Raw genomic sequence first — 23,019 nt, 5'->3', positions numbered from 1 at the left:
CCCATTCCAGTGCCTTACTACCCTCACAGTAAAGAATTTCTTCCTTATATCCAATCTAAACTTCTCCTGTTTAAGTTTAAACCCATCACCCCTTGTCCTATCACTACAGTCCCTAATGAAGAGTCCCTCCCCAGCATCCTTGTAGGCCCCCTTCAGACACTGGAAGACTGCTATGAGGTCTCCATGCAGCCTTCTCTTCTCCAGGCTGAACAGCCCCAACTTTCTCAGACCGTCTTTATACGGGAGGTGCTCCAGTCGCCTGATCATCCTTGTGGCCCTCCTCTGTACTTGTTCCAACAGTTCCATGTCCTTTTTATGTTGAGGACACCAGAACATAAATCCCAATTCTTCTCCCTTTTCAAGGAGATGCTAGAGAGTGAATCCCAGCTGTCCCAATGGGGCTTGAACATGGTCAGGATTGACAGTTCTCTGTTCAGGGATGGTTGTGCTGGCTACAGAAGGGGATACAGTCCCACCAGTCAGCCAGTTAGCGTTCATTCTGTGGTGTAGGTTTATTGCAGGGAGCGGATCACCGGGAGCCTGGCGCCTCTCTCCTAGCAGTGCATGTTCATCGTGGGAAGTGCAGCTGGGTTACACAGGCAGAGGCGCCTGGCTCAGCAGCCATCACTCACCAGGCCATTGTGTCCCTGTCAACAATAATGATAAACCCTATAGGATCACCTGTCACCTCACCAACCTGTTTCTTAGGTAACCCGCCTATGCCATCACTGTTCATTAGCATTTCATCATTAACTTTGGCAATCCTCATCTTTACAGAACACCCAGCATTGTGTTCTCTAAGGGATCTAACGGAGCTACACTCACAGCACAGGACGTGTGCAATCCCTAATAAAGCCCCTTTTTCTCTCGTTTCACCACTGCCCTGCCGAGGCAGATGACCGTTCTGAAGGGCTGCGCATGGAAGCCGGGCTCCAGAGCTCTAACAACACCCACGTCCCCCACGGCCCCCTAAGGAACGCCTGCCCCAGCGGGGCTGCTCACGGCGCCGCGCTCACCACCACCCCCCAAAGGCTGGGCCGGGCTGGGTCCGGCCGAGGCGGGAAGCGCGAGGGCGGCGGTGCATGCCGGGACAGCCTATATGAGGGGAGCGCCGGGAGCTGCCTTCCGCTCGCCCGACCTCTCACCCGGCGGCGGTCGGCGGCACAACACGGAAGTGCGATGGCGGCCGCAGCGGAGGAGGCAGCGGGAACCGGCGGCGGCTCCCCGTCCTCCGCCCGGCGGAGGCTGCGAATCATCTCAGGGCACCTGCGGAGCTCGCCGCGGGCTCCGGAGCGGGAAGCGCTCTCCCTGAGTCCCTGCAAGGCGCAGGGGGGCTCCACCGGGCCGGCCTCCGGCTCCATCCCCAGGAAGCGGTGGGTGCGGGCGGGGGTCCCCGTAGGGCAGTGGGCCCCGTGCTGTGCCCGGGAGGGGAGGCTGTGCCGGGCTGGGCGGCCTCCCGGAGTGACAGGCTGCCGGTGCGGGTCGGTACTGCGGCAGCCTGTGCAGCAGAGAGAGATCTTAGTTCCGCCCGGGGACGGGCGTGGGTTAGCGGCTCGGGCGGAGGCCCCCGTGGGCTGTGCGGGGAGCTGCCGGTTAGCGGGGCTGGGACGAGTTGGGAAGGCAGCGGCGGGCGGGAGGATGGGGCTGAGACTGAGCCCAAAGGCGGCTGATGTGCTGGAGCGATTCACCACTGTGAGAGGAGATGAAACTGAAGGAAGGGGGTCTTCAGCCTCCTACTTGTTTCTGTAGTAGGTGGGATTGCATTAAAATGGAAAGTCGTTTATAGTGTCCTTAATAACTGAAGAAAAGATTTAGTGTTTGTAAAATGCTTTGAGGCTGCTATAGCAAAGAATGTGGCATGTGAAGAGAGAGGTTTGTGTATGGGCATTCAGTTCTCATGTGTTCACAGACATGTGAGACCTTTATATTTTGTGAATGCTGCCAAAGATGTGCTCATACATTAGACTCTAAGGTTTATTAGAAATGAATAGTCTTAAGCATATTAACTACTTCTTCTGTTTCCTGCTGTATTTAGTAATAAGGAATCTCAGGTCACATGAGACCAAGGGAAGGCAAATCGTCTAGTTCAACACGGCTTCACTGTCTCCTGGGTTTAATTTTCTATTAGATCCTTTTAAATGCTTCCGTTAAAACAACATGATACAGTTTCACGTAACTTACCATGAGGCCTACCTTTCTGCTGGGGTGGACTTGTGTTTCGCGATTTTTTTCCCTTTCTGGGATGTGGATTTTCTGTATACGTGTTGGCTTGCTATCCTGTAAGAGCATTGTAAGGTTCAGGTTACAGAAAACTTACTGTTCTCCATTGAGCTGTGTACAGGGACTATTACGTTAGTGTATGAGGACAGAAAAGAGGCAGATAAGGCAAGTAGTGCTGAGAGAGTTATTACTCCTTAGAGGAAATTCCATTCAGCCTATGGTTTGCTCTCAACTGCACAGTCTGAATTATTCTAATGCTCTGTTTGTGGCCCAGGGCCACAAGCTGAGCATGACTGCTCTAGGAGTACTGGGATGTCATGGGCATGTAGTCAAATGCTGACAACTTTGAAAGTCCTTAGTTCTCACTGAGGGGGTTTTGAAGCTCTAGCAGGAGGTGTGTCAAACAGTGCAGCTCACTAGAAGAAATGAATCATTCCAAAATTGTAGCCTTCCTTAGAGAGTTTTTCTTCGGTTTGGATTTAGGAAGAAGTCAGCATTTCTGGAAAAATATATCAGTTTAACTAGTTAGGGATTTCTTTTATATGAGTTATTGCGTAATTTTGACAGCCAGTTATTTTATCCTTGGAGGGCAGGAGAAAAGTTTTTGTGAAGATGTGTGTGACCTGAAGGGTAGGTTCTTTCTCTGGAAGCAAAGGCACAGTGAACTTCACACCTGTACTTCTACAAGTTATTGACATTGCTCTCCCATGTTGGGATTTGCTATAGGATTGTAATGGATTGCTGGTTTTACTCAAAATAACTTGTTCTGAATTAAGAATAAAAATTGTTGCTTCAAGAAGCTTATGATCAAAATGGTGCAACTGCTGGGTACTTTGCTGTGGGAGTGTAAGGAAGCTGTTGTAAAGCTTGGTCCACACGATAGGTACAACTGTGTTGATGTCATTACAGCCCAGACTTTTTGTACGTATGGAAACAAAAAATCCTTGAAGGGGACTATATCTCTGTCTTAAGTTTCCCTCTGAGCATCTGAGATGTGGTTGAAATATGTTTGAGATGTTGCATGTGAACGTTCTGGTACTTAAACATAGTTTGGATGTGAGGATGTAGGTAGAGTTTGTGTTTGAGGATAGTACCTAGGTTTTGAAGTGAGTGATGGGGGGCAAAAAAGACAATTGCTGCCTATGCAGATTTGGAGGTGGCAAGTGATGAAGCTCTAGTGACTTCTAGCTCATCTGGAAGATTGGTTGAAAGAAATCTGGTAAAAGTAACTGACTTATAGATGGGTACTGTGAGATACTGTGTGGCTTTTATCAGCAGCATTAGTACAATCCAAACACAGATCTTTTTTTCTTGCAGTTTTCTGTATGATGATTCAGCTTTTCTGCCTCTTGAGCTATTCCTTTCATTTTTCCTGGCAAAAGTACCTTAGGCAAAATTTTGGTTCATTATGCCTGTTGCATCTTTCCTGTGGTTTTTGGAATGGTATCAAAGCTACAGACACTATTGTAGATTTAGGTGCACTGCCATGTTGCATTTCTTCTGCAAAGTAGACTTCCTATGGTGAAAAACCCCCTTTGTAGTACTTCAGGTGTATGTCTTGATCAGAAAAATATTTCTTCTGGCCGCTTATCCAGTAGTCACTAGACAGTAACCTACAGAAACACTGCTTTCTTGTTGATTGTTCAAAGACCAGACTTTTAAGGATCTTATCCAGATGCTATTTATCATCAGCAAGGGGAGGAAGGAGAGTGTGTGAAGCTAACTGGGAGTCTGTGGGTGTTCCTGTTTCTAAAGAAGAATGCCTCAATGCTAAACAATGTGTTTGCAGATCAGTGTGTTTAAAGATTATAATATACTTCCTACTTTTTAAAATGTCAGTTATAAAGATGGGAGAAGTCATCTAAAAAGACAAGCAGCTCTGTTTTCTGAGTATCCACTTGGGGGAAATCCCAGGCACCAGAAGAGTGGAGAAATGTTATTTCTTGGTGGCAGTCCTGGCTTGTATTTCCTACTTTAATTCACTGTTGCAGTGGAAGATGGGGATCATTGTTATATAGTGTGTGTTGAGGCCTTAACAGGATGATAGTCACGCTGAAAAACTTATCAGACAAAACTGAGTTGGAAAACCAACTTTTTCTTGAAATTACTTTTTTTTCTGAACTTTTCTGTTATGCTGATAACTTTTGTTGACCAGATATTAATAAGTTCACTTTGCTGGTAAGACCTGAGTTAAAAATTTACATATGGTCATGTTGAAGAGTAATTGCATGAAGTGTTCAACTTGTACTGCTTTGAAAACAGTAAGGTGCTGCAACTCCCTAGAATGCAGTTATAGCAAAGTAACTGTTATGCATGCTAGAACGTAAGAGTGCCTCAGAGGTGGAGCATGCACTGATGTTAATCTTGCCATAGTAGCTTCTATTATAACTTACTCAGACTTTAAACAATTTGATCCTTATTAAAGGGGGAGTATTGGCTGAGTGTAACTAAATGTTGATTCGGTAGCTCATAGGCTCATTTTTTTTTTTTCTGCCCTGGAGCAAGAAAAAGCAGGGCAGGATTTCCCAATTCTTCTTTCTGTGGAGAAGCTTCTTTCCTGTGGGATGAGGAGAGGTTTGTGGCTTTCTTTTAATTATTATGGTCATGCTGTTATCCAGGGTAAACTGAGGAATGAGTATACAGTTAGCTGCCTGCTCTGTATGAAGTTCACACTCAAGTTGCTTAGGGTAATGTGCTAATAGCACCATACCAGTTCTTGCTGTAGTTGCTAGTAATGATTGACTCTATTAAGAAGCATCATGAATTAACTCCTAAAAAGCTGTTACTACTTGAATTTTAACAAGTATCATCAAAGAGGCTTCATATCTTGCCTCCAATACTTATACCAATCTTTAGTTTATTATAAACATTTAACTGTTTAGACAACAGTGTATAAGCAATACTTGACACTAAACTGAATCCTGGTATATCTGAAGGTCGTGGAAGCTTAATGCAAAGGAGGAGAGGGTTGGTGCCACTAGTCTCTTAAGAAATCGGAAGAGTAGGAGCCTGGTGCATTGAGGAAGGTGTGGCAGTTCACAGGCAGCTCTGTGATTGCATCAGAGTAGTTAATGGTTAGTCAAGGGTAATGCTTGAGAGATAAAGATGAGAGATAAAGATGGCAGATAAAGTAAGAGACTCTCATCGAATCATTAGTCTGATAAAAGGAAGTGTTATAATCTCAAGGCAAATGTGACTTCATATACAGCAGCGATTCCTGTGTAGCTCTAAGTAGTTGAATATAAAGCAGTTGAAATGTAAGAAATCTGTAATATTTAGGTAATATAATATCTATTGTTAGATCATTTGATACCAAATAAACCAAACTGGATATAGTTGTTAGTTTTGTTAGGAAAAAACCCAGATACAAGACAGAAGTGTAAAGTATGCTTAATATGTAAAGTACAATATGAATTTTATGAAGGCATGTAGCAGTTTACAGCAAAAATAGAAAAAAAATTGTAGATTGACTTTATCTACTGAGATTGGAACTGTTGTGTACAGGAAAAAGAATGTGTATATACCTATTTATTTAAACTTGACTTGCTTAACTAAACTGAATAGAATGATATTGCACTTGGACTTCATAAAAGTTGCTTTGAGCTGGATTAAAGTAAGGACACTTGTAGTGTAACAGGTTGCAGCCAACTAGACTTTCCTGAAATGTTATACCTCTTTGTAGAGAACAAGTATGTGAAGTAATAAAAATAAATTGTAGGCTGGATATGATGGACAAACATAATGCCTTTAGTGTTGTTATATCCAAAACTAGCCTGTTACGTGCAAGCCTTCAGGGTTGATGATATAAGCCAGAAAGTTTTCTTCAGCGGTTTTATGATGTATTTGCTACAGAGCATGGCAATTTTTGCCTGTGCAATAGGTAAAACAGTATTGTCCCGGAACTGAGCTTATTTTGCTTGAGAGAATAAGTGGCAGACAGTCGGCTCCTTCATTATCTCAATTTTTAAGATAGTGAAGCAAATGTCCTGGCTTTGCAAACTCAAAAGATTACTTCTCAAAGGACTGATCTCAAGCGTTTGGAAAATCTGCAAGTGCTTGTTTGCTTGCTGCCTGCAAGTAGCCATGTACGTGTATTTTGTAGCAAAGCAGCCTCTTCAAGGATAAAAACAAAATTGGTGCCAAGTGAAATAGTAGGTGGAATAGAGATAGCTTCTAGTAAAGTATTCTGTTGCATCGTTTGGCAAGTGTACACTGAGCAGCACAGTTATAATGTCTTGGCTTTCCTGAATTTTTAATTCACCGTAATTGACTTGTGCTTTCTATGAAAGAACACTAGAGAAATGCCAATTTTCTTGTTCCTCAGGGCTTTGTTTATTACAATGTGGTGAAATAAAGAGCAATGAAATAGCGGAGGCTAGGAACATGTATAAGGAGAGTTAACATTTCTTTTATCAGAACAGTTTAAAAAAAACCTCACTTGAGTACTTAAGCCCTTGAATTCGTATGCCTAAAATCTTGTCTGCATTTGCTGCTTTCTTTATATTTAAACTGTAAATATGAATGCAAGGTTTCAGTTGCCATATCAGCAAACAGAACAGGTGTATGTGCAGCTGCAGGGGTTTAACTGAAAGTGTGGGCTATAGAACATGAATGTGTCTAAGTTTATAAAACAGATGTTATTTGACTTCAGACTTGAGAGGGATTACATTTGATTTGCTGCAGGAAAGATCCTTCAAGATAGAAGAAGTCTAAAAATGACAAACACAGCAGATACTCAGTGCCTGCAGCATGGCGTTCTTCTTCAGATAAATGTTGCTTTCACAAATCGGTTCCTGAGGGATTCCTTGGGCTACGTTCCCTTTTGTTATTTCCAGGCACCTGATAACTAATTTACTGCTGGTTTATAAAGGGTTTTGGAGTGGCTTGCCCACTTGGTTGAGAAGTGTGACTTTCTAACCCAAACAGAGATACTGGTCCAGAGGGGAGGGAGAGTGACTTTCTGGTATCACCCATGGAAGAAGTTCTGAATTTCAAGCTGGTGGTTTGAGCTGGTAACCAAAAGTCCAGGTGAGGTGGGCTTTGAGGAGTTACTGTGTTTTGCAAGACCCCTACAACCTGCAAGACACTTCTGTATTGTTACATTTGGCAAATGCTGGTGCTTTAGCCCATGTGGTAGCCCTTAAAACTGCCACTTTAAACTAGTTTGCAAGAACATGCTGGTTCTTGGATCATGGAACAGGAGGAGTGTCTGAGTATTTTACGTATATGTTTTAATGCTAAGCATCAACTGGTGATCAAATTGAAAATGCTAGTGGTTATTGTGAGGAAGTTGAGTGAGCATCTTGGCTTTGCTCCACCTGAGGTACAGGAATTAGTTGGATGGAACTGCACTTTCATCTTGCTTCTCTGAAGAAAATACATGGAGCTGTCGCTTGGTCTTTGAGTAAGCTAGCCTGCTTGTCTCTTTTGTGTATAAAGTGTCAGATCTTCAGATTATTTTGGAGGAGGGGGAAGTTTTGTTGGTATTTATGCTTAGATGCTATGCCTATGTAATGAGGCAATTCCATTCTTTTGTGTTAAATTGCATGATGCTAGCGTTTGGAGTTCATTCATTTCTTGGTTCTGATATTTCATTGAACATAATCTCATAACTTCATGAATGAAAAGCTTTGTTTTTACTTCTGGTGTTACAACATCAATGTGCTTTAGACGCTGGAAAATAAAAGGCTCTGTAACTGTTGGTGATACTTCTGTAGCATAAAACTCTTTTTGACTGGCAGTTTTAAGTATTCTGTATGCAGATGTCTGGTATGTACCTGCCATGTGAATTTGAAACTATGAGAAAATTATATCCATGGTTTAATTTCCTCTTGAGTTGAATTTGGATGCTGAGCTTGGATACCTGTGGGAGACCCTGTGCTTGTTCTTCAGTCTAGGGAGAGACAATAACTTTTTCAGCCAGTCACTGTGCCTCTTGCTAAAACATAAGATGTGGGGAGTGCTGGAAGGTACAATCCTGTTGAAACAGGGTAGGTCTGGAGGTTTCTACCTGCCCAGCCGAGTGACTGGATGCCTTGGGAGCACTTACTCAGCCGGTAGGCTTGAGGCCACCCTCCCAGTCTAGACATGCTGTCACTTTGTGAGCTTCTGCCCAGTTTGTTAATGGTCATTTGAGGGCTTAATGCAGTGCCTTGGGCCGTGACCTGATCAGTGTCCTGCCCGGTGTCTCCTTGGTTATTCCATAGACAGTTTTCCAGAAAAATGCTGGACTTGTGGAACAAATATGTTGCTGTAAAAGTTTGTATTGCATAGAGTCACATTAGTATTGTAGTGTTGGGCATTGTAATGACAGTAAAATATTGAAATTCGCTTAACCTGGTCACACTGTTTCATTTCCTAGTGTCACTGTTTCCATGGTAACTTGTTTTCTTTCAGCTTTTTTTTCCCTTCAGGCAATATCATTTTGTGTGTGTATATATATATAAAAATATATATTCAAAAAAGTGAAGCATGCTCTGTAGTACTTCATGCTTTTCAGTAGTGAATTTCTGCCCTTTTGAGTTAGAAGGCAAGAAAGAACTGGTAATCTCCTACTATTTCTGGCTAAAATGTTTCATATTTCTGTCAAGAGATGAAACCAGTCAGTAAGCTTGATAATTTGTTGAAGCCAATGTACCGAATAGGAAACATGCTGTCTTTAAATGAGACAGTTCAGGTATGGTATAGAGTTGAGTAATACAGAGTTTAAAGCAAGAATAACACCAAATGTTGATGAGTCTGTCTTTACTATATGTATGTTCTTGGAAAGGAGGCTGGGAAGAAAAGTAGATGAGTGTGTAAATTATGTTTTGCTACACATAGAGCGTGTAGCAGGAACATGTCGGTTGACTAAGCCAAACTGAGCATATTTCTGTTTTCAGGTGGGGGCATGAAAGTCTTTAACATGCTTTGAGATATTCAGATGTTACTCAGATACTATACAGGGTATTTGGAGTTGTTGTTTTACCATTTAGCAATCCAATTATTGAATTTAAAAATGAGAATGGGAACCATTACTATCAAGGGAAATTTTGTTTCAGGTGTGTTAGAGGATACATAATTTGTAAAAAGTTTAGGTAGGTTTATTGGTGGTATGTATTAGTTGCACATCAGTGTGTTGTTTGAGTCCCTTTGTCTCGGAGCCAGGATTGAGTACTTGTACATGGAGGGAGTTTTCAGTTTGCACTTAGGTCTGCTGATGCTCCACAATTCTTTCTGCCCTTTTTACTCCTCTGGAATATGAGTTTAACACTGAGATTTTGGGGAATGAAAACCTTGGGAAATGTAGAAGGCTACATTGATTGCTCAGTCACAGTTTAAGATCATTCTTAAAGAGCCAAGGTAAAGGTGATGCAGGATACTGATCTGATAGGCAGCTCTAATTGCTGCACTAGGGCATTACAGGGTGCAGTGGGAGTGCTGCACTTAAGCTGGGGTCTGAAAAGCTTTTTCTAAGGAATGGTGACTGTATAAATAATGCTGCAAAAGGGCAGTATGAAAATGAAGAAGAGGGAGGAATGATATTAAAACAATTATGATTACAATCATAGAAAAGTTAGGGTTGGAAAGGACCTTAAGATCATCTAGTTCCAGCCCCCCTGCCATGGACAGGGACATCTCACACTAAACCATGCCACTCAAGGATCTGTCCAGCCTGGCCTTGAACACTGCCAGGGATGGAGCATTTACCACTTCCTTGGGCAACCCATTCCAGTGCCTCAACACCCTTACAGTAAAGAATTTCTTCCTTATATCCAATCTAAACTTCCCCTGTTTAAGTTTTAACCCGTTACTCCTTGTCCTATCACTACAGTCCCTAATGAAGAGTCCCTCCCCAGCATCCTTGTAGGCCCCCTTCAGATACTGGAAGGCTGCTATGAGGTCTCCACACAGCCTTCTCTTCTCCAGACTGAACAGCCCCAACTTTCTCAGACCGTCTTTATACGGGAGGTGCTCCAGTCCCCTGATCATCCTCGTGGCCCTCCTCTGGACTTGTTCCATATGCTTTTTATGTTGAGGACACCAGAACTGCACACAATACTCCAAGTGAGGTCTCACGAGAGCAGAGTAGAGGGGCAGGATCACCTCCTTCAACCTGCTGGTCATGCTCCGTTTGATGCAGCCTAGAATACGGTTGGCTTTCTGGGCTGCGAGCACACACTGCTGGCTCATTTTCATTTTCTCATTGACCAAAAGATAAAAAGATTAGAAAAATACTTTTTTCCTTTTTACCTTCTGTTTCTTGAGTTGAGGTTTACCAGCTCTTGTTCATGAAGAGCATACCTTTCAAATGGTATGTGGGAAGACCTAAACAGTTTGGTCTTCCTGCAGGCTCTGTCAGTTACAAATCAGAGCTGACTAATCAGTCTTGCATTTAAAATCTGGTCTTTTTAGGTGTTGTGGTTTAAATCCTTGAAACTAGGACATTAGGATTCTTTTTTAGGGAGCTGCGTGTAGTATGTCTGCTAAATTGGTCTTAGCACATAGGCATGAAGTGCTAGGGACTGCCATAACCAGCTTAAACTGGTAGTTACTGTGGTGTGGTGGAACAAAAGAAAGAATGAATGTAAGATGACTGTCTCCAGACAGAAACCTCAGACTTGCTCAGTAGTTTTGAATATAAAAGTTAAATGCTTAACTTTCTGTGGTGGTCTTTACCTGTGTCCTGGGTTCAGCAGTAGCAGTCATTTTTCTCCTTCTTAGTAGCTGGAGCAGTGCTGTGTTTTTGACTTTCAGCCTGGGAACAGCGCTGATAACACCAATGTTTTTGGTTGTTGCTCAGTAATGTTTATTCTAACCAAGGACTTTGTGAGTCTCATGCTCTGCCAGGGAGGGGAGAGGAAGCCGGGAGGAAGCAGAGATAGGACACCTGATCCAAACTAGCCAAAGAGGTATTCCATACCACAGCACATCATGCCCAGTATATAAACTGGGGGCAGTTACCTGGAAGGGTTAGATCACTGCTTGGGTTAGGCTGGGTATCGGTCGGCGGGTGGTGAGCAGTTGTATTCTCTTCCCTTGTTATTTCCCTTACCATTATTATTATTGGTGGTAGCAGCAGTGGTTTGTGTTATACCTTAGTTACTGGACTGTTCTTATCTCAACCCATGGGAGTTACATTCTTTCAATTCTCCTCCCCATCCCTCTGGGAGTGGGGGTAGGAGAGGGAGGGAGTGAGCAAGCTGCTGCATGGTTCTGGGTTGCTGGCTGGACTTAAACCACAACAACCTGTCACAACATATAATACTGCCCGTTATGCATGGCGGGGGGGGAATCTCCTGACTGTGTGTTATAAGGTAGTGGAGATGTTTTAGAAGCAGCTGTTGTTCTAAAAATGTGCAAATTGTTAGATTATTCTCATCATGCTAATAGCAAGAGCTATGTTGTTGGGCAGTGTAAACCTTTGTGTACTTATTTTATTCAGGAGTAGCTCAACCTGAAGCTACTGGAGTAACTTTCTGGAGTTAAAACTCTTTAACATCTGTTCTGTATTTTAATGCCTGATGGAAGCACCACGTAGGAAAGCAGGCCTTTAGAAAAGCAGTCAGCTTAGCAGAAAGACCCTCTATCTGGGTCTCTGTTCAGTACTTTAATTAATAGTATCTCCCTGGATTTTGTGGGAAGTATCTATCTGTACCAGTATCAGGACTAATGGTAGTTTCAAAGCTGTGGTTTATCAGTTTTGCCTCACCTCAAAAGGTTCTTTGGCGCCTGGTCTTCCGTGTCTTGGTCTGTCTGATTGTCTCCAGCTTAGTAGCTAGTTTTTCTAGCCTGTTTCATGTGTCATAGTTGGCATACTTATTTCAGCACTGCCTTGTGAGAGGACTTACCTGTCTAAACTGGGGGGGAAGCTGCTTGAGCCTTCCTCAAATTTCACTTCTTAATATGTCTGTGCTGACTTCACAGGATGTAACAAACTACAGAGATTGGGTGTATAGAAATACTACATTTAGTCAGCAGAGGGAGAAATCCTGCCTTGAGGAGGACTGCAGTGGTGAGACATTTAGTTTAAAAGAATAAAAGAATAAAATAAATGCTTCTGAGTTGGCCTATTCTGTGTCAGCTTTTTCTCAGCTGGGAACAATTCAGCATCTTCCTGGAGTTTCCTATAAATGTATATAATATTGATAAATATACATATACAGAATATATATATATAGAATATGTAAAAAAAGGCAAGCCTGCATAATGTCCATTAAGAACACTTTTTCATAATCTTTCATGTTGGTACGATAGCACAGTGCAGTCCTGTGCTATCAAACATGAGTAGACCTATGTCCTTTTCTGTGTGGCCACTACATGTGTAAAGATCAAGTCTATTGAGAGAGAAGGCAGCCAAATAGAGGGGCTTCTGTATCTGGACAATTGTCTGCTCAAACAGTTTAATTTTGGCTGAAATTTTAGAATCAGTTCCTCAGTGTGAAAGAACAATATAGATTGGCTATTTCACAAAGCTGTATAGAGCTCTTTCAATACCCAGTAAACTGCTAAAGCTTGCTTGAAGTGCCAGATTTGTCAGAGGCTTGTTGAAATGTCCAATTCAAACATTGTAATGAAATACATGTTCATGTCTTTTTTTCCATTTGATTAATTAAAACCTTGTGTGCAGGCAGTTTGAAGAAAATGAATTTTAATTAAGCCAAGTATATTTATGACACAGTAGCAATCTATGTTAATATTATCTTTATAAAAAAGACCTTTGGTAATCAGTCGTCACCCAGTTATCTTGGGTATAATGCTTGAGTTACAACTGACTTGAGGCAGTGCTTTCTCTGAATCCTGAGGTCTTTGTGAAATGGTCACCCCTGGTTATGTTATACAGTCAAAGCATAAGATCTACATTCTGTATAGCAGAGTGGGGTAAATCATATGCTTTCAGACTTCTTCAGTATGCCTTTTTATAACTGATACTCATGGTTTAGGTCGGTACTTAATTTCTAACGTAAATAATTTGCAAACTTTTTAAGCAAAGTTAGAGTAATGTATAATTATTCTTTGTATATCCCTAAGTCTTAAATAGGTTTACATTGATACACTTCTCAAAACTTCATCCTAATTAAGAGATCGTCTTGTTTTGGTATGTTTGTCCTTAAGGCATTTCAGTTTTGCGGTTGTATTTTAGCAGTTGTGGGTTTGGGTTTTTTAATGTTTCCTATCTTACGGTGGTACATTCTGGTTGTATTTGGTATGTTATTCCTGCAGTTCTTAAGGTTTGTTTTTGTTGGGTTGGTTTTAGTTTTGGCTGTGTTTTTTACTTTCCGTAATGTATTTTCAATCAAATGTCTGAGAGTTCCTTATCAAGTGAATGCTATTAAGAGTGCAGTGGGATTTTAGTAGTAACATTAAAACCCTGAAATTTAAAATTATTTTCTTGACAGAGAATAATAATGCTAAATGCCTTTTTCATTCTGAAAATATTTATCTGTTACCTATTTGTGTGTTAGTATTTATGTATAGATTTAAACATAGGCGTCTTTCAGCTATTACTCTTCTTGATTTGAGACTATCACCATACCATATGCATTGACTCCAAGCTGGTGGTTGTTTTTATAAAGCATCCTGTCTTTCAAGTCTTAGGATGCAATCTGAAAAAGTAATGGTTGTGGCTGCAGAATTACTTTTAGCTCTATTAAGCTATGCACTTTTGGATATGTACTTGATTTCTTCAACTGCTATCTGATAAAACTGTTTCCAAAGGCATGTAACTGCCTTTGGCCTTACAATATGCTAACAGTCTTACTTACATATATTTCTCCCTTTAAGGCAAGAACTTCTGAAATGGAATGGATGGGGTTATAATGACTCCAAATTCATCTTCAACAAGAAGGGTCAAGCAGAATTCACAGGAAAAAGGCAAGTTGAAAATTTATATAAAGGAAATATCTTATTTAGTTACTCTTTGAAAAGAGTTTAAAACATTCACTGTTCAGTTGATCCAAAGAAGGCAAAAAACCTTGCTTTATCTCATAGAATAGGTCATTAGTTGCTCTGCACTTAACAGGTTTACTGGATTCTATACACAGTAGCCTACTGTGTCGTGAAATAGGTGGGGTGGCTTATTGAAAGGTTTATTAAAAGTATGATAAAGATAAATTAATGGAGTGTTCTCTAACTTGATATACTCTGTGCATTAAATTTGCCTTGGAGAATGGATTCAAACTAAGAATGTGCACCATGTTATAAAGCCTTAGTGACATGCAGCAGGTCTGTGCAGTTTTGAGGATCTCTCAAACATCAAGTTGCTTTATTAAACTTTCCAGTTTGCGTTTAACTGTTGTGCACAGAGCTACTTTATCCCCTGAGGTTTTTATTTTTAAAATAAAAATTGCTTATCAGTTGTATGTTCTTTAGTGGCAACACTTCTGATTTAGTACGTACTAGCACCTTGCATAGCAAGCTTGTTTTTCTGAGAAATCTGGGTGTTTTTTTTTTTTGAGGAAATGATATTAAAATTAAGTCTACTTGGGGATCTTTCTTTCAGGAGGTTTAGGCCTGGCGCTTGACATCTTACTTTCTCTGTCATTGGAAATTAGTCTTGCTATGTCTTCCCTGGTTTAAAAAATACATGAAAAGAAATAAGTCTGAAATAAGTACTGTACTTCAGAAAATTTCCTTCCTGGTCTTTGAGTTTGTGAACTAGCATTGAGCTAGTTTGAGTCAAAGCTGAAAAAACCTAATTGGCATGTTGAGCACTTCAGTCTTAGAATCATAGAATGGTTTGGGTTGGAAGGGAGCTTATGCAAAGTCTTGTCTTAGGTGCTTCAATTTGCTGTATAATATTTAGGGAGATATTGGTGATCTCTCTCCTTTTGCCAGGATCCTCACTCTTACCACTTTGTCACTCATTCTTTCATCTGATGTTTTTAGTTTATGTGGGATAGGTTATGCTGCACAGAAAATCCAGGCAGTGTGAAGATAAAAACAGTAAAGGGCTAGACTTGGATTGTTTTATTTTTCAGCAGGAAGCATTGAGGCTGCTGTTTGACTGATAAGTACCTACCAGTCACTATTCTAAAATGGGAGGAGAATGGCAGTTTTTTCTCCCCATCTGCATTCTGCCTCTCTGCTAGATAATATTAGAAATGCCCTGTTGGGCCACATCATTGTAGTTTCTATGGAAAAGTTTGTCACAGTGGCAAAAGGAGAGTGTTTGGAGTGGAAACAGGAGAATAGGCATCTGCAGTGATGTTGAAGATGCGGCATCCTTTTAGTGTCTACTTATAGATCTGTTGTCCATAAATTTGTCTAACAGCTTTCAAGTCTGCTGATAACTGTCTGCCTCTACAGCATCCCATGGCAGCAAGTTCCATGTTGCTGTTGTGTAAAGTACTTGTTTTAAACCAAATATCCTTTACTGTGTTGCAGGATTAGGTGAGTGGTAGTTCTTTGGCCTATCTGCTGCTTTATTGATTATGAGTTGTGTCCTCAAATAATCTGCTCTCTGTCGATGCTGAGGAATCTTGGACCCTTTAGTCTCTGCTTGTGAGGTCCCTTGGCCTCTACAGTTGTTCTCTGAACCCTCTCTAGCTTCACTACATTCTGCTGAATGTGCAAGTAATGCCTTTTTTGGGGGGTGGGTGCATGGCTTTGCAATTGTCTATCTATTATTTTCCATCTTCATTTGTTCTCTCAGGTTTTTTAAAGTCCCGAGTTCCTATCTGTGTAGTATCTGTCTCCACAAAGTTGCTTAATATTCATCTAGTTGAATATTCCACTAATGAATCCAGATCACTGGTGAAGACTTTATATATAACTGGTCCTAGTACCAGTGTGTGGCAAACTGCACTCCTGATCTGTCCTGGACAGTGATCAAACCCTGCCCTTTACTTCTTATTCTGCGTTCTGATTATGAGGGAAGAACCTTTAACACTGCTTGTCATGACAATACGTAAGGTCTCTGAGACTGCTGTTCACATGGTAGTGTGTCCATAAACACGTCCTCTACCTATAACTGGCATGTAAACTGTGATACTGCTTTCCACACTACTGAAAGGAAGAGACCTTTCTTAAAAGTGAAGAGGGGGTGGAAGGAAGTTTGGGACATCTCAGAAGCCATATTCTATGATTCCCAAAGATCATGCAGAAAAGTAATACTTAAGATGATGGTGATTTGATTTTGCATGGAGTACAGAACAGTTAAATACAATGAAATGTGCAGTTACATGAAAACTGAATGGTTAGAAGGTCTGCAGGCTTGTAGGTAAAGAATTGGAAATAACTTTTGTGCATACACAGAATCAAAAGAAGTGTATCTGACATGCAGTCGTTTAATCTAAAATGACCCTGTGTAATATTGACTTTTCAGGTACAGATTAGGTGGTATGGTATTACCAACTTTTAAGGAATGGATGGAAAAAACCTTTGGAGCCAGTCTGGATCACAAAACTACCTCTAGAGTAAGTAAATAGCTGAACCAGTTCCTTTGAACACTTGTCTTGGTGATAGTCAAGACCACACTGTTAAAGGTAATTCGGCTGTTGTCCTGTAGGTCATGTTGCACATAATTGATTTAAATATAGTGTATTGGTACCTCAGGGTTTTTTTTGGGGAAAAAAGAGAAAAATTGATGTAGAACTACTATGTGAAACCTTTAGTGACTTCGCATAATTTGTGGTTCCACTTTAACTCGTGATACTTTTATTGGAATGAAAGTTTCCAACTCAGAGGTTTTTGTCCTTGTGTGCAGGTTGCTCTTCAAGGTAGTGGAAACTGTTAGCCTAGGGAGAATTGTTTATACAACTTCAGTGGTGTTCATGATAGTGTATTTCATAATCAAAGTTCTTATTTGACAGTAAATTTTTTTTAATGTCTGGGCACTGAAAAGTGGCTGCCAGAATACTCAAAATTGAGCTGAATATTTTCAGAAAAAAACCCACATTTGGAATGTTCTGGGTTTTGTGAAGCACCCATATTTTGCTTTTTAAAAAGATTAACTTGTGTTAGTTGGGAGAGCTGACTCCCTGCTAACATTAATTCCTTTGAGGCTGCAGTTTCCTGACTAGATAGATGCTTAAACAGTGTTGGAAGCAGGCTGTGCTTGCACAGTGACTTTAGCAACCCTGCTTTGGGTAAGTTTTCCCCATTTCTTGAGTGAGTTCAAGATTGCATTTTCTCTGAAGTAGGTAGTCTCATAGGGCCTAAAAACCTGAATGTTTCTTCAGTCTTCTCTTGTTAATAAAGATGTTTTTTCATCTGCCAGTGTAATTTGAAAAAAATCATCTTGATATGTTTTCCTTAACCAGGACTGGTCTTGGTCTTAACTGGCAAATGCATTAACTTGCTGTGACCAGAGGTCTTGAGAGCTATTGTTCTCTTTCTACATGTGAAGGACATATAGAATGAAGTAGAAGTGGAGGATAAGGAAGGATTCTTGATTAGTGTCTTGATCCCACAGCATGTCTTGCAAACCAGTTCTTAAGGAGATCTTCCAGCAACGTTGAATGCTTTCCTGTTAACATCGTGCTGCTCTGGTTCTGATGTTCTTGGTGCAATCTGAAACAGGCTGGCTGCCTTGACACAGAATAGGACACTGGAGTCTCCAGTATATATCTGGACTTCTTATAGCTATTCTCAGCTACTTCTTCAGGTCCCTCATTTTCAGTGTGTCATAGTTCCTAGTTTATACTTTAATTTGTCATGCTGTATTGTGTTTTTACCTTCTACTGTCATCAGAGCATAACGAAACTTGTTTACAGGAACAGTAGTAGGGAAGGGATCTCTTGGTCCATTTGTCTTTCTAGCTCATCTCTTCCTGTCTGTGTTGTGTGAGACTGGAGGGTTCCTGTTGCATGCAACTTTTCTGCTGTAATTGACAACCGTTAAGGTACCTGCTTCTGTCGTGATCAAGGCTTGATAATGTTTTTTATTTCAGACTTGGACAGCAGTTTAGACCAAGTTCACACAGGCTTCCTGTCTAGCCTTTCAGTGCACAAATCTTAAAATATGTCAGTCCGATAAGAATAAAGGTGTATTTTAGTTTGGCTTTGTGCAGAAGGTTTTTATAGATGAATATGACCATTTGAATCTTGAAGACAAACTAACATTAAAATACTTGTCACAGGGAGATAAAAATCAGGATACTTAAAACCATATGCGAGTAATTAATTGTTACAACTTTTAAGTAGTTTATGTTTCTCTTAGTGAACAAAGATCTTTCAGCACTTGGTGTTCAACTTGAAATAATATGAAATAGTTTTGTCTGTGGAAACCCATGAAGAAACAGAAGTTTAAAATAGAAAATATAAGCAAAGCTAGCAAGGTTTTTTTAAAAGTAGGTTAAAGATCTGTATTTGGTACCTATTTGCTTGTTTATGTTTCTCAAGTTTGTCAGAGCTCTGTTTTTGGGTTAGCAAACAGCACTGTGATTCTGCATTGATAGCAGAATAGCAAGAGTTTAGAGCAGTAATCCAAGACCTGACTGCCCCCTAAAATCATGATCTATCAGTATTGTTGTGCCTCTCACCTGAACAACATTTAATTTCAATTTCCTTGTTTGTAGGTGACAAAGTGACTAAGTTGGAGGGAAAAACTTTTTTCTCGGATGTCTGACACCTTTTTTCAAGTATAATATTATCCTTAAAGCAAGCCAGAACAGCGCATATCCTCTTCCTGAAGACAAATTGTTAAAACTGTATTTTTATTAGGTCATGTGTCCCATATGAAAACTCTGAAACAAACACTTAGCATTTTGAACCTCTATAAATGTTAACGATCAGTCGTAGATGTAGCTCATGTAGATACTATGTCTGAATTATCCCTGTAAATATTCCTAATCTCTATGTAATCTTCCATAGTTTCTTGTATGGTGGACGCTAGTAGGCCAATTCCATCACTGTGAATCTCTGAACTACCCAAAAACTTGCCTGTTCAAGTTTGAATCTTCCCTTCTTCAGCTCTCATGACTTCGAGACTTAAGCCATTCAGAAGAGTGCTGCTGTGGTGGCAGATGGGAGGCAATGTCTATTTTTCTTGCTGTTAGCTTGGTAACTGGTGCTATCCTCTAAGCTTTTACCTTAAAATAAAATACACTTTTTGGCAAAAAGTGTCAACTATTCTGGAGGTTATATAGAGCAAAAGTAGGGAAAACTCCATTTCGGGAGAAAAAACTTGAATGGGTGAATATCCCCTCTTTTTTGTAGAAGGAAACTGAAACTTCAGAAGGTGAGAGAAGTGAATTCGGTTTTCTTTGTAGTTGTGAAGAAGCATAGGTTAGGCTCGTTCAAAAAAAGGTCCAAGTTTCTTTGACTATGTGGAACACTTAGTACAAAATGCGTTTTGGTGGTATGTTTGTAAGAAAGCTCTCTCATGTGTTATTAGCAGCCCATAGTCTTCTCTGATAGCTTTATACCAAAATTGTAAACATACTCTTCTCTTTGAGTTGAAAGTGATGTTGGTTAATTTGCCAGCAAGGTTTTCATGACAGAACTTTGAGCACACTGCACTATGCTTTAACTGATTTTTCTGCAACTCCCGATTTTAGTGTATTTAAAATAATAGGTGCAGTAGTAAAAAAACTTTCAGTTCTTCTCAGACTTGAGGGACTCTTAATGAACTTATTTTCTTGTAGGCAACCTTAAATGTTAATGATGTACCTCCATCCATTGTAAAAGAAGAATTTCTTCAGGATCTTAGAGCCACTAAAATCTCATACTCACAGGATGCAGAAGATAGGGTATTCAGAGCTCATGGTAAGAGAACTTAATTTATATAATTGTGTTGCTTTTGATGCGTCCCTGTTTGAACTTGTTAACTTATTGTTTGTGTTTCAGGTCACTGCCTACATGAGATATTTATACTCAGGGAAGGAATGTTTAAGCGAGTTCCTGATATAGTTGTATGGCCTGGTAAGCTCTGTTATATTCTGCCTTCTGATCTGGGAGGCTGTTGTTTACTGAACTCCTGTGCTTTCTTGTCATGGGCAAGTTCTTCGCTTGTCTTTACAGAAATTGGAGGAATTTTATCATGAATGGTAATTCATGATTGTTTAACATCTGGATTGCAGGTTGTGCCTGTGAAATCCTATCATTCTGTGGGGAAATCAAATTTATTAAATATAGCTGAAGTTTCTGTTGACAGTTAAATTAATGACTTGGGTAACCACAGTGTAATTTGAACTTATATGTTCACCAAGAATAGTTGTCTAAATGGCAGTCTGAACCTTGTTGGCTTTTTTAAAGGAGTACATGATGATAGAGGGTTAGTGAAATGTTTGTATTTAAAGAGCTTTGTTTTATGACACACTGTACTTCAGCAAAAAAAAGCATAACACCTGTAACTCCTATCAGAACACTTCACAAAGGATTATTGACTTGAAGAAAGAGCAGTGCAAGCTGAGTACAGGCTAGGCCCACTTTAAAAAGAGTTATAACTAAAGCTGTTGTAGATAATATGTAGCAGAAAATATGCTTGCTTCTATCTAGTAGAATACAAATACTTAAACTGATATGACTGTTTGCACACTTGTGTGACTTTTCTACTTGAGATGTGTTTCTCATCACTGGGAATTACTTTCCATGTAGCTAACAAAAAACTCATTAGATCTAAGTACCTGTCAACATCTGTTCAGCATGAATCCAACTCCTTGCTGTTTGTAACTCTTCTAATACTTTGATAGCTGTGCTGCGTTAGAAACCCTAAAATTTCTGAGAAGAGCTTAGTCTTAGCTCAATTTTGCTTCCTTTATTTAGGGGAAAAAAAATCACATACGGGAAGCTTAAAAAGAGGCACTATAAGATACAGCTGATTACTTGAGGACAGGTATTGATATGACAGCACTGGTGACTATGAACTGCACTTGCCGCAGCTTTATTTTGTGCAGCTCCAAAAGCAACTGAAATGAAATGATTGACTACCTTTGTTGAAAGCCGCTCTGTATGGCAAGAGCGAAGTAGCAGGGGTTCGTACACCTATTTATTGAGTCCTGCTCATTCTCTGCTGTTTGCACGAACTCATGTATGCACTGTATTTGAGGTTGTTTTTTTTGATCCTTTTTTCTTGCCTGTGCACAAGCATTTCTGCTTCCTTCTCTGACCAGATACAGAAAGCATTCTGAAAAAGTAAATTTCACCAGCAACTCTACTTTCAAAACTGAATGTCAGTGAGGAAGAAAAAGATGTGTTATTCAGGGCTCAGAAGAGACTTACTTTTGCTTAAAATAAATTGGACAGCCAATTTTCAATAAAAGCTTTAAGTTTGGTATGTTCTCCAAGGTACCTAGAGTAATTGTTAACAGTTTGATAGCCCTCAGAATTTTGCAGAAGGTGTCAGTCCATGAGCAGAGCAGGAGACTAAGGTTTGTACTCAGTTCTTCAAGTGTAGAATTGTTTCAGGTCTAAACTTTAGGCTGATACTTCTAAGCCTAGCTTGTATTTAGTGCCTGATGCTTTGAAATGTCTTCTTTGCTGGTGTTAGAAATAGAGCTGCTGCTTATTCAGACTGCAATATTTAGTACTAAGCATATAAAACAGTACTAAGCACAAATCCTGTTTTTTAACTGTTTGGACTTTTTTAGTTTGCCATGAAGATGTAGTTAAAATTGTGGAATTAGCCTGCAAACACAATCTCTGCATAATACCATTTGGCGGTAAGTGTTGGAAATCTCAACTCTGTTTAACTCTACTAGTGAAAATGTATTCTACTTGAATTCAATTTAAATATGTGATCTTGGTAATGTATTGTAACAATAATTCCATAGTTGGGGCTCTTCTGCTAGTATGTTATGTGTGGTCTTTTTTTTATGATCCTGCAGCATTAAAAGCTGCTATATACAATTTAGTGGAAGTCGTTAAAGGTATGTCAACATCTTGAATATTGAAATGTGCAAGAGGAGTGACTGCATGAAGCTGAAGTCTACCCCTGTCTTGGAAGCCTTCTAGGAAATAAGAGATTAAAATGTCAGAGTTAGAGGTGTCATGCTTTTTGATGTGTTATTTGTGCTCTGTTAACAAAGCCCACGTATAAAAAAGTTTTTTTTCGTAGTACTGTTGAAGCTCATAGGTCCAGGGAGAATTGTGAGACCATATTGCAAAATTATTAACCATAATTCTAATTGCCTTTTAGACATTGTTCAGTCCGAAAGTTAGAGTAGAGACTCCTGTGATGAGTTTTTTGGGAAATGTTCCAGGTACAGAGTACAGGTAAAGGCCTCTGTAATCTGTGTCCTTAGCCTATAGAGTTTCTGAAGGACATCAGGTTCTTACTTGTGGATGCTTTATCCTCTAAGCTTGCTGAGGTAGAGTGGTGAGTTACTGTGTTTTCAGAGAGCATGGGGTGTTGTCTTTTATGAGCTTATTCTGTGAGAAGGTTTTTGTCAAGAACTCTTAATTCTATGAGAAATCTGTGTGTTGCTTGGTACTTGCTTATGCTGAAAGAGTGTAGCCCCTGTAGGAAGGACGTTTACTGTTTGAGAAGATGAGCATGTCACTGAAACCAGCTCTATTATTTTGGTATTGTCTTTTCCCTAAAACCCTCTCAACCTTTCTAGCTGTATCTGGAGAGCTGCAACACTCTCTGTAACAAGTCGGTTTTGGTACTAGTAAATTGGTATTGCAGAAGGTAGTAATATTGACTATCTTTTCTTTGCTGACCAGGATAGAGAAAGATTTAGTTTGCTTTCCAAGTATGCTTATACTAAACTATGGTCAGCTTCTGGAGTTATTACTATAGGGTTTGGTATTGAAGGAAAATGCCACCTCTCCTACCACTGGAAATGAAGGTTATGGGCTTTACTGCTCTTGGAGAGTGTTTTATTAGTTGGTGCTGTGTCTGTACTTGCCATTGGCTGTTCTCTTGTAGCTTCCT

At 40.2% G+C, this 23,019-nt stretch overlaps 1 protein-coding gene across 1 annotated transcript in view; it reads left to right on the top strand.

The window, feature by feature from the left end:
• Positions 1-1,114: 1,114 nt before the first annotated feature.
• Positions 1,115-23,019, top strand: part of AGPS (alkylglycerone phosphate synthase) — a 51,448-nt gene continuing 29,543 nt past the window's right edge. The window contains exons 1-6 of the mRNA XM_057411788.1: positions 1,115-1,373; positions 13,984-14,073; positions 16,526-16,616; positions 19,787-19,907; positions 19,989-20,063; positions 21,731-21,802. Of these exons, the coding sequence (XP_057267771.1) occupies positions 1,180-1,373; positions 13,984-14,073; positions 16,526-16,616; positions 19,787-19,907; positions 19,989-20,063; positions 21,731-21,802 (643 nt within the window). The 5' untranslated portion in view covers positions 1,115-1,179. The remainder of the gene's footprint in view (positions 1,374-13,983; positions 14,074-16,525; positions 16,617-19,786; positions 19,908-19,988; positions 20,064-21,730; positions 21,803-23,019) is intronic.

The sequence above is a fragment of the Pezoporus wallicus genome, unplaced genomic scaffold (assembly GCF_028554395.1).
Source record: "Pezoporus wallicus isolate ANWC-B61680 ecotype Strahan unplaced genomic scaffold, APGP_CSIRO_Pwel_v1 contig_6732, whole genome shotgun sequence".
NCBI classification, from domain to species: domain Eukaryota; kingdom Metazoa; phylum Chordata; class Aves; order Psittaciformes; family Psittacidae; genus Pezoporus; species Pezoporus wallicus.
The sequence above is the reverse complement of the archived record's forward strand: the minus strand, read 5'-3'. Positions and strand labels throughout refer to the sequence as shown.